Source organism: Melospiza melodia, chromosome 16 (assembly GCF_035770615.1).
Source record: "Melospiza melodia melodia isolate bMelMel2 chromosome 16, bMelMel2.pri, whole genome shotgun sequence".
Lineage (NCBI taxonomy): Eukaryota > Metazoa > Chordata > Aves > Passeriformes > Passerellidae > Melospiza > Melospiza melodia.
Genome location: NC_086209.1, coordinates 11,868,742 through 11,880,830, shown reverse-complemented (window position 1 = coordinate 11,880,830; position 12,089 = coordinate 11,868,742). Strand labels below are relative to the sequence as shown.

Genomic DNA, 12,089 nt, shown 5'->3' with positions numbered 1-12,089 from the left:
TTGGAGCAGCAGAAGTTTCTGTCTAAGAGAACACAAGGGAAAATTATGACAAGATGTTTTCATGGCTCAGTCTGGCAAAATCATGAAGACAAAAAACCTGATGGTCAAAGGATGCAGAAGAGTGAAAATCACATTTAGCAGATTGTCCCAGCCCAAGCTTCTGCTCCTCTGCAAGGGATGCAGGACAAGCAGCAGTGGAGGTCAATCTGACAGCATATCAGCCAAATACTCAGAACCTTGGTGATAGCAAAAGGGCTGCTCTACTGAAACCAAACAAACAGGACTGCTTGGAATTCCTCTGCCTACAGCCAGCAAACACACTGTACCACTGTGGCTGCAAAAACAAACACATCCAGAGAGAAGCACGAGCAGAATGAGGAGATGGGAGTGACTCACTGGTGGATTAGAGCAGAATTGAACTTCTTGCACAAAAATGAGTCAAACTGAGTGAATCACAAAGAGAAGTAGTTGATTTTTTGGTTAATAATACAGCACCATTGTACTGACAGTGCCCAACTGCCTGCAGTGCCATGGCTCTGACACCTCCTAACTACCCTTGTTCACCCTCTCTGCTGTTTTTGAATAAGAAAACAGGATTAAATCTCTATACATTTAATGCCAGACAGAGCATTGAATGACCCCTGTGGGCTGAAGACAAAATGCTCACAAGTATCCAAACACTGCACAATTGCCTAATACAGGAACATGCTCATAGACAGTGCATGGAAGGATTCCTCCAAGAGACTCACAACCCTCAGCTCACACTCCCTGATTTGGCTTAGTGGGAAGAGCTCTCCACCTTCCATAAAACCTGTTTCTTGAAACTCATCCAAGGATTGTCTCTGCACAGGTGAACTTGCTTTGCTGGGCAGAAACCACCTATCATACTCAGATAGTTTCATCTCAAAATCCTCCAACACTGAAAAGCTGTTAATGAGGGATTCTTGCTCTCATTGTGAAATAATGTGCTAAAGTGATGTAGAATAAAAAGACATGTAAACAGACATATTTAGGAATACCAAAGTGTTTATGGGAAGCATTTCACCTCTCCTGAATTCACCAGCCACACAGACAGATAGATCCCAGATCACCACAGGGGCAGTGGCTCTGCCACAGCTCCCAGGAAGCCTGCACTGATTCCAGAGCTGCCAGCTGAGCCCATGGACCACGGCTGAGCCGAGATGATGCTGGGGGATGCCACAGGCAGGGATGGCCAGGGAACTCAGTGTCTCACTTTAAACAGCCCTGGAGTCTTGGGGAGATACTTCATGTCTAAAATAGTGCCAAAGAGCAAAGCATCCCTCCCTGCAGCCAGCAGCAGCAATGCATCCCTCCCTGCAGCCAGCAGCAGCAATGCATCCCTCCCTGCAGCCAGCAGTGCCTCTCCTCAGCCCTGCAGCAATGCAGCCTCCAGCAGGAGGGAGGCAGGGGAGGTTGAGGAGCTGCTGACAGAGAGGAGCCAGCAGGCTCAGCCTGGCCCAAGCTGCTCCTGCAGTAGCAGTTGGAGGAGCTTTAAAGCACTTCCCATCCACTCATCACTGTCCCAGCTAAAGCAGCAGCTGCTGGCTGTGCATGGGGAGCCAAAGGCTCAAAGGAGCACACAAACATGTCAAACTTGTAAAAAGTGCAACTGACCGTAAGGACAAAGGGATTTTGGAGATTTCCACCACCCCCTATGAGCCTCTTCAACAAGAAGGCTGGGTGAAGGTGCAGGGCAGTGAACAGACAGCCTGTCCAGTGGACAGCTCTGTGCCATCTTCAGAACAAACCCAGCAATCACCACAATCTCCTCCTGACACTTTTCTGAACAGGCAACAACACAAAACACAGCAGCAGCACCTAACCCAGAGAACATATTTTACTCATCTTCATGGTCATAACATCATTTTAGATGGACAATTGCTTTCATCTCAAACAATCTAGAAATATATTCAAAATTCTACTGATGCATTCCTTGATCAACTTGCTTTACCCAAATGCTGAACTTCTTTGCAGGATAAAAGTGCACTTCAGCATTTTTTTACAATTATGGAATATAAGAAAAGAACACAATACCCCACTGGAAGTGCAAAGCTTGGCAAAGCAGAAGACACTCAAGCTAAAATGTCCATAATTTGGGATTGTTTGTGAAACGCACCATAAAATCCTGAGTGACCACATTAAATACAGTTAAATACATTTTCTTATAGTCTCCTATAGAAACCAGACTGAGTTGGCACATAAAACCTTCAGCCAAATATTTTATATAGCTTCTAACACACTATATTTATCTTTGGAAATTGGCAGTTTGCACTGACCATCAGTGAACCTTGCTATTCAAGCAACCACATTTTCAGCTCATAACAACATACTTGGCTAGTCCCAAAAACTGAGGAGCACATGAAAAGATTCCTCCACAGGCTTTAGGAAGCTTTATCATATTTGTTCAGGTTTAATATTTTTTTCTGGCACCATGCTTGGAGCAAGAAAGAAACAGAACTCTGCAACAAGGGTGATGATAAACTCAGCAGAACAATTCAAGATTACTCAGGTTGCCTATGCTGGTTAAAGAGAAATATGAAATCAATTTAGAAGTTTTATTTCAGTGAAATAGCAGCCAAGATTGGGACTATGATGAAGAATTACCTGGATTAGGCTTTGGGTTTTCTTTTATTTTCATTTCACAAGAGGACATTAACAAAGCACAGGGACAAGACTCTGTGTACAAAATCAGATCCAGCCTCACATTATCACAGTGCACCAAGGCCCTGTAAGAGCCAAGAGCCTGGGCTTCCTCCTGTAAGATGTGGGGCAGTGGGGTCAATGTGCCAGCAGCACAGGAGAGCACTCCCTAAAGCAGCTTTTCAAACACCCCAGGTGCTTTGGCTGGACCCAGCCCTGGGGGAACCCTTCCCCAGAGCCCATGGCAGCTTTCCTGGCAGGCTCTGAGCTCCAGGTCACTTGGGCCAAATTCCTGCTGGTATCCAAACCAATTGCTTAAAGCATAAAAGTAATTTCATTCCAAAAGACCTTTCATTCAGAAAGCAAATTAACTTCTACGGGTCAAATGACCACGTGACAATTTGGGGAAGTTGTTCCAAGGACACTTTTGTCCAGAAAGACAAATACTTCATGTTAAACTGCAAACAAATTTCATTGAAAATTAATCTCAGGGTAAAAACATCACTATTTCTGCAACTGGTGTCTTGAACTCATTTTAAGTGCCTAAAACCACAGCCAAATCAGCACATAAAATCTGTGAAGACTGCAAGGGGTTGGTAGTTGCATTAATTCACCTGGGAACACATCACAGGGCTGAAATAAGAGGCTGAGAATAGAACCTGTGCACATATATCAAGTGTAGAGACCTAACTGAAGAATACCAAAAAAGAAGAATCTGTTGAATTAAAAAAAAAAAAAAAAACAAAACAACTGTTCCTCATAAGTCAGGTGGAGATTGACTAGAAAAGATGGTTTAAAAAATGTAAAAAGGCTTCATCCGTCTAGCCTTTATACAGCCTCTCTCTGAATTACAAATTTGTTTTAAGTGCATTAAATCCTGAAGGACTTGGGGGGGAAATCAAACAATGTAAATTTACTACTTTTTGTCAATTCAAGTGCCAATCCACCTACCTTCACCAGGACTCACTGACAGCCCTTTTGCTAGTTCTGATGGCACACTCTCCCTTTACCCAAATCAAACTTCTCTGCCAAATATTAATTCCCTGTCACAAATTCCAGAGGAGGAAAGGAGTCAATATGGGATGGAAAAGCCAACAGAAATGCAGTAGGAGTTGTGTGCCTTTGAAAATGCACATTTCCACCAGAGTAAAGTGAGACAAACTGCTGGTGAGAGGGATCCAACCTTTGGGAGAGGGAAAAGGAGTTGCCAGCTCCACTTTTGAGCTATTTTCCTCCCTCTGCCATCCAGGGCTTACCCACACATTTAACTATCAGTATTCACATCTTAAGCCTCAAGATACAATTTCATTTGCCCTCCACTGTGCATGTTCCCTGTCTGTAATCTCTCACTGGGTGCAAGAATAGAGCCCTCTGCAGTCTGCTGGTGCAAAACAAGACCAAACCACTGCTCAGGTTTGGTAGCAGGAAATTTTGTTCCATTCCTCAGCAGGGAGAATGTCAAAGGAAAAACAGAATGCATCTTCATGGTGGTTTAAAGCACAAACATGGTTCTCTCATTCTATTTTCCCTTGATAGCTTACTCCAACAGAACATGCCAGCAAAGCAATAAAAAATATTTTTTTTAAAATACAACCAAATCTCTCAACAGGGAGCAATTACAGAAACAAACCTCAGATTGCTTATAGAAAAACTGAGCTCATCAAGTTCTTAAAGAGCATTTACTGCCAGACTTCTAGCTGAACATTCTTTAAAAGCCACTGTGAATTTCTGTGTTTCTCCTTTTTATGTGTTAATATAGAAACAATACAGCTAATCACTGGGGAAGAGGAAATTTTCCCTCTTGTTATAATTAAACAGGAAAAGGTTCTTAATGCCCTTTCCAATATTTCATATTTATACCTCTGAAGGAGAAAAACCACGGCCAATTTTCACTAAATGAACATTTTAGCCAGGACTTTTTTTTTTTTTTGCACTTTTGTGCTCAGGCTGGCACTTCAGACCCGAGGCAAACCCACTTTGTTCAAGTCTGCAGCTGCCACACAACAAAGACGGAATTTCCAAGCACCCCCCAGACCCAGCTCCCTTTGGGAAGGTGCAGGGGAGGGCTCAGCTTGGCACTTACTCGTCACTTTTCAGGCACCCGTAGAAGCCAGCCATGGTGCTCCCAGGGAGGAGTGTGTGCATTTAATTCATTCCAGGGCGGGATTGCCAGCCCAGGGACTCTGCAGAGCTCCCCAGAGCCCCGGCGTGCTGCAGCAGCCCTGGCCAGATAAAGTTCCTGATCCGAGGCGCTCAGACTCTGCTGAACTGGCTCCAAGGAGGGCTGTGCCTGCTCCATAAATGGATATGAATTGTTAACTCCCCCTTTTCCTGCCTCCTTCCAGCTCTTGGTACGCACAGCATCCCAAGTGTAAAATACCATATGGCATTGGATTCCGTCCCCCTGTGGGACTAATGAGGGGCTTGCTTATAATTACAATGTGAAGAAGCCCCGAGGAGATTAATTGTTGTTGTTACTTTTTAGACAGAGGAAAGCTACAGAGAATACTTGCAACATCTTTGAAATAACGACTAAAAGCTGTAGCTGTTCTCCAGCACAAAAGGGGTGCACAGGATCTTTCAAAACAGGCATTAGCCCAGTTCCCTGTAAATCACAATCTACTCTAACCAGCCACTCTCCACATTAACAGGAAAAAACCCCAAACAACTGCATCCCTGCAATATTGCAAGGTCAGGCAAAACACTTAAGGGTTTAAATTAGCCAGCACACCCATGTGGCAGAGTTACTGCCTGGTGATGACCTCTGCCAATTTACCAGCAGTTGTCACTCACTGGGTGTGGGAACAGGTAAATGCTGGGGAACACAAACCTCAAGAGCCTCATTCACAGGGGTGACTCAAATCCTCGGGACAATACAGCTGTACTACACATTTCTGGCATTACACTGCATTAAATTCATATGGAAATGAATTTGCATCATGGCTATCCATGGCCTCTGCTGAGGTAAAAGCAGAGAGGAGGCAAAACATTGCTGGTGCTGCCTGCACACAGGGAGGGAGCTCAATGCCACTGCTCCTGCAGTCACACGGGCTGCTAAGAATATCAGCTCCTCATTAAAAATTGCATGGCTATTTCAAAGTAGGAGGTTCATAACTCTCATAATAGCAAAGCAAAGATTTACAGTCATTCCTAGAAGATCAGAAGAAAACCACATTTATTTGTATTTCTCAGCTGGTACAGAGTGTTCAAATACTTGGGTCTTTCAAGCCAGTAGGAGGGAGTATTATTAAGTATTTTTATATGAGTTTCTTAAAGACATTTAGTAGGAATACCAGATCTACAGTGGAGAAGTCCCTTTTGAACACTTGGAAAAAATCCTTTTATGCCTTTCTGATGAGAGACACATGTAGTGTGAGAAAAGGACCTCGGGTGAGGAGTCCATCCCATCAGTGGCTCAGCTACAGCAGTTTTCTCACAGTGCACAAGTTTGACATCTGTGAATGGACAACCCCATTTCTCAATTTTCTATAAAGGCCCCTAGACAAAGGAAAGCTGTCACACAAATATCAGAAGACAACAAGTGCAAGGGCCATCACAAACAGGAAACAAATAATACTCTACTCTAGTTTCCCACTTAGCTGGAAAGCAAAAGCCTCCACAAGCAGCCAGCTTCAGTGCCATCATCAGAGTGCATTTGCATCTGCAGATCAAACCTGAACTCAAGCAGATATAACACATTTTCTGTCTCTTGGGAAAACACAAAGCAGTAAAAATACAGCAGCACTAGAGGAAGTTTGACTGGAATGAGTTTCACTGTTGGGAATTACTGCACTTGTCACGATGACTTCACACTGAACCCTTAATCCCAGCAGAAAAAGGATCACTAGAGAGCATTAATCTCCATCCATCAGACAAAGCCCACAGAAAAAAAGAAAAAAAGCAAAATCAAGGCTTCAGTTATTGGGCAACCACCACCAGGAAGGAATTCCTGGAGATTACTGGAGAAACATTCTGACTGGCTTAAAGCACAAAACCTTGGACGTAGGACTGCATCTGAAATCTGCCTGGCATTTTGTTCAGAAAAATGCTGCCAATAGAAACATTTGTACTACAGTAAGAAATGAAGGAGACCTCATGAGAAATTCACATTTATTTTTAAAATCAGGAAAGATCAAATGGCCTTCCAGTGGGAAGGCACAGTTCCTAAAGCTCGTGGAAGGGTGTAATCCTGATGAATTTGGAAGAATTTCATCACTTTAACTGGCATAGAACACAGCCTGGAAGCTTAAAAATCAGCATTTTGCTAACATAAAGCAGATTTCCTGCCTCCAAACCTCCTCAGATGGCTTGTCTTTACTTCCTTTCAATATTGTCTTTTCTTTCATGCATTTTTGTCTTGAAGTTACTTACCTGAACATGCAAAACTTCATCTGTTGGCTTCCATTTAGGTCAAACATAGTCCTGTTCTCAGCAACCAGCACCTAGCAATACACATTGCACCGTCTCAAAACCCCCTTACTTTCTAAGAAGCACAGACTAGTAAACAGTCATTAAAAATAATTATCCCACCTCAGGATTTAATACTTTTTGATTCTCTATCTTCACATCACCCTCCAAGGCACATCATGCTAGATTTATTATTCACTCCTCTGCCTCTTTATCACCAGCACAGCTTCAAATGGCTCCACACTGAGATTTTTGGTACAGCCCTGAAATCTTAGATGTTGATAAACATCACAGCTCTGTGTCCACAGGCAAATCAGTGCAAGCAAGCAGGTATGAGCTGTACCTGCCCTGAGAGCCAGACACCCCTGCACTGACATTGGCTCCCCACTTGTCAAGGGCTGAAGTGAATGAGCTGCTCTGCTGCCAGTTAATTATTTGAAGCTGTTTTCAGCTGGGGGGCAGAGGAACACCAAATAACCACAGACTTCGGCAGAGTAAAGATGGTTCTTCAAAGATAGGAAGGGAGAGCAAGTTTAAACACCTGAAATTTCAATCAGATCTGGATTTCCTCTAAAGTCTGTGGCTTGGTTTGATTGAAATAGCCCAGTCTAGGCCTACTTTCATTTGAAAATCATGGCTTTCTTCAAATTCACTGTCATGGCTTTCCCTTAACAGCCCAACATTGCACCAGCCCCTTGCACATCCAAATCATTCCCCATCCAAATCACTGCCCATCCAAATCACTGCAGGTCCAAATCATTCCCCATCCAAATCACTGCATATCCAAACCACTGCCCCATCCAAACCACTTCATGTCCAAATCATTCCCCATCCAAATCACTGCAGATCCACATCACTGCCCATCCAAATCATTCCCCATCCAAATCACTGCAGATCCACATCACTGCCCATCCAAATCTGCCTCATTTCCCCTGCAGGGAGAACAAGCAGTCCCAGGGCCAACCTGCCCTCCCACAGTGGTACCAGCAGCAAGCTCCCAGAGCCTGGTAAACTTCCCAACAAGTTTCTTAATTTCTCCAAAGGGAACAAGGGAGGCAAGACTGAGCAAGGTCCAGCCAGCCAACCATTGAGAAATCCCTGCACCAAAATACAGCTCCTAAAATCATCAAGCTCTTTGTTTCACATGCACTTGAGTCATTGCAAAAAGGCCTCTTCAACTGAAGTAACCAACAGCAATCACTAATCCAGTGGAGGAAACTCAAATACACAAATATTACAAATAGCCAGGGTACATGCCAACAGCCTGAGAGCTGAGGTGTAAGGAGCTACACACACAACCAGCAATCCTGAATATATTTCATGTCCAACAGAGCTACTGTGGTTCTTGCAGCCTCTTGCCACTGGATCTCTAAGGGCAAACCCCTCCCCAGCTCCCTGACTGCAAACACTCCACGTTTGCAAAGTGCTCATCCACAGCTTGCATGGCAGCAGGACACACAGCAGCAGCAAGGGACCAGAGGCCACACAGTAAGGAAATCACACCTTTCACAAACTGTGTTTAAACAGGGGTGTTTGCTTTACATTTTTTAAAATTTATTTTCAGAAAGGGACAAAAGTTTCATTTGAGAATTTCACAACACAGATTTAGAGGTAGGAGTAAAAATCCTACACCAAAGTGATGACCATAGCATTTCAGATTTCCAGTACATTTTGATGTCTCTGAACTGACTTCTTAGCAAGGTAAATGTCACATTGTGATAGGGTGAGCCATCATACACTGATCCTTGAGCCACTTGTGGTTTATGGCATGAAGTCTCTGTGTGTTCCTTACAAGCATGTTGCATTTGTACTCCTAGCAACACTTTGCAGCAACGTGCCAACACAAATGTGGCTCTCAAGAAACACTTGGCTGAAAAAGAAAGGGATTCAGCTTTCCTGGAAGTGAAATTTACAGGCTGGCAAATTGGCCAGGCTTGGAAATTTTCTGTGAAAACTCTCCAATTCTAAAGAAACAACTAAACAGCATCACTGTTAAAAGCTGCACTATCAGAGCTTTAGACAAACAGGGTTGGGAACAACACAGTAGTCTGCAAACAACAAAGAAATGGAGATAAGAGGATTGTGCCTTGCAGAGTTTGTACATCCATCTGTGATTAATATTATGAGGAAAATGAGGGTCAAAGCCTATCTGTGAAACTGACAGTCGAGAGTGCAGTCAGAGGCATCCAAATATGCACTATTTCAGATTTTCATTCATGCATTTATTCATATATGTACAAATAAATTCTTCATGCCAGAAGAATCTGCCATGATACTTGCTCTGGAGTCTAATTACTCTCTGCTGCTCTAATTATGTGTGTTTTCACACTTTGTGTATAACATGTGGGATTTGGGGGATTTTTATTGTTGTCATTCCCTGTTAGAGGAATTTCCTGCAATCTCCTTCAATAATAAGAATATTTCAAAGACTGCAGCAATAATATAATCTCTTTGATTCCAGCGTTTGGCAATTTTGAGTCTTCATTGTTTCTTGCAGTTTGTCACAAACACAGTGTCTTCTCTTCTGAGAAAGAAGTGAAGAAAAACTTTGTTATGGCCAGTGCATTACTGGATTCTAAAATATGGCCAGAAAAATACTGGCACTCTAAACCCATCCTTTGTGTCCCCCCAGCCAAATGTGAGCTCTTCCTGGATTAACTGGAGATGAAGGTCAGGCCATGTGTCATTCAAAAGGTAATTTCCCCTGGATTTGCAACAGGATCACAGATGTAACCTCAGACTTCAGTGACAGAAAATATCAATTGCCTAACAAATAATACAGATGCAGAAATAGAATTGTTTGTTTGACATTTTACAATCTACAAGGATTTATTTGCATATAAATATGCAATTTATTTTTAGATAACTAACAGCATCCCTGTATACACAGACCAGACCCCTCACATCTCTGCTTTTTTTATCCACAACCATAAATCTAAAATCTAAGATTTTAAATAATCTGAATGAAAAACAGATTATTTTTGACACAGTGGAAGAGATGGTATTTCCTGTGAAAATACTAGCATGGTCAATATTTTATATACTGGGAAACTGTGGTTCTTTTGTCCTGGTGGGGTTGGTGCAGAAGTTGAACAAAGGAGCTCTATTTCTGCACATTCTGACTTAAAAAAATACCATGTTAGAGAATATTAAGTTCCAACAACACAACTTTTCCTTCTCAGTGTCCAGGCAGGCACCAACACACGAGACCATCTGGAAAGAAATGTGAGAACACAGTGTGTAGCTACAGACACATGGAGCAGAGCCTGCTCTGAGTGTCAAACATCAGAGGTAACAGTTATTGAGTCTAAACAAATATCCTGAGATGATGTGAATAATGAATTGAGTTTTCTACACACAATTCTTCCCAAATTCCCCTCTAGGGATAGATCCAGTTAATGTCCTCCAAACACTCTTGCCAAGCTGCCTTGGAGACAGATCAGACCAAGGCTGCCACTAATGCCTGTGCTGTGAGCAGAAATCAAGCGTAATGACTTCCCATGTATATTAGTTTAACACTAATGTAGGCCCACCTCCCCAGCAGACTGACTTCTGATTTGTTTGTACAGGTACAAGCAAGAGGAGAACCAGGGATTCACGCATCTGGAATAATATTCCTAAAACCATCAACATCCTGGATTCCAGCTGCAGCTGAAATCAAACTTTGAAAGTGGAGGTCATCCCTGATACCATCTCAGCAATAATACAGGAAAGCACGGAAGCACAGCTCTGGGGAAAAGGCTGGCTGGCTCCAGGGCCTGAAAACACAAGGCTAAAGATAAGGTGACCATTAACCTTCAGAGAAAGGCAGGGAAGTCCCACAATGTCCTGCCTGCAGGCTTTATTTGTCCAAGGGGAAATAAACAGAAAAATAAAACTCAGAACTGCAAACTCCTGACATTTAACTCAAATGAGGATGCAATGGTAACAGGGTGTTTTCTCTGTTACCTTTCCTCTGTATAAAGGCATGAATACAGTACCTAGTTCATCCCTCAATCAGCAAAATAAGTGAAAATATTGAGTAACAAAAAATTTATTCCTACCACTTGATATCTGTGAGATATCAGACCTGTGCCCCTCTGCACAGAATGCATTATTCCATACTGCAGGTACAGTGGAGAGAGCTGAGGACAAATAATTCAGTGACTGCTCCAGAATCCATAACCTCCAACTGAACTCAAAAGTTCCGGGTGACTGAATCTGTATTTTAGAGCCTTTCCCCATGAGTCCTTGCTCAATAAGGACAGCCAGAAAGACCCTACAAGAATAGCCACCCTATAAATATCCAAGATAACTTTGAGTCCACTAGCCAGCCTTCAGCCATGGGAACTCATACAGGAATACTGGCATCAAAACACTGAGTTCAATTAGAAATCAGTGACTGCACAACATGATTTGGCCCTGCATGCTGAGAGTTTTAAAATCATCACATAATAAAAAATACCTCATACTGAGCCAATTTCACCAGAGTAGACACACAGCACATCAGAGCTCTTACACAGCAGCCTAACATATTGCTCAGACAAGTTCTGGCAATCTTTAAATATCCCATTGTGCTCCCAATTGTCTCTTAAATATGCTGGCACTGTCCTCACAGTAGTGGGAAGGGAAAACGTCTAATATATATCCAGAGGCAGGAAATAAGCTAATTGCAGAAGAATTTTACCTTAAAGTGTTGAATAAACCACAGTTCTGTGTCACTAAGTCACATCATCACAGGTTTAAACTGAATCTTTGCTTGGTCTTTCCCAGCCACAGAGCCTGGCACACACTTTAGCTATTTGCTGAGCTGATGGGTGTGTCTGATGTGTGATCATCCCAGCATCAGTGGTAGCCAAAACACCTGCAGCTAAGAGACATGGCAAAGTTAAGTTCACTGTTGTGGTATCTCTCTGCTTTACCATGGAGTTTAGGGAATACCTGCAGATTTCCTAGGATAAATGGCACTCTCAGCCTCACCACTGCAGCCCCTATAGCTAATCTTTAAACAGAACATACATGAGATCCACTGATATTGGCAT

The 12,089-nt window shown here is 42.8% G+C and overlaps 1 protein-coding gene across 3 annotated transcripts in view; it reads right to left on the bottom strand.

Moving 5' to 3' along the window:
- The window catches only part of KIAA1210 (KIAA1210 ortholog), a 50,255-nt gene that overhangs the window by 33,318 nt on the left and 4,848 nt on the right, over positions 1–12,089 (bottom strand). For 2 of the 3 annotated variants that reach the window (XM_063170648.1, XM_063170649.1), the window contains exon 1: positions 4,745–4,899. The exons of the other annotated variant lie outside the window; for it this stretch is intronic. In XM_063170648.1, coding sequence (XP_063026718.1) covers positions 4,745–4,806 — 62 coding nt within the window. In that variant the 5' untranslated portion in view covers positions 4,807–4,899. Of the gene's footprint in view, positions 1–4,744; positions 4,900–12,089 lie in introns of those variants that run through there. 3 annotated transcript variants of the gene reach the window in all.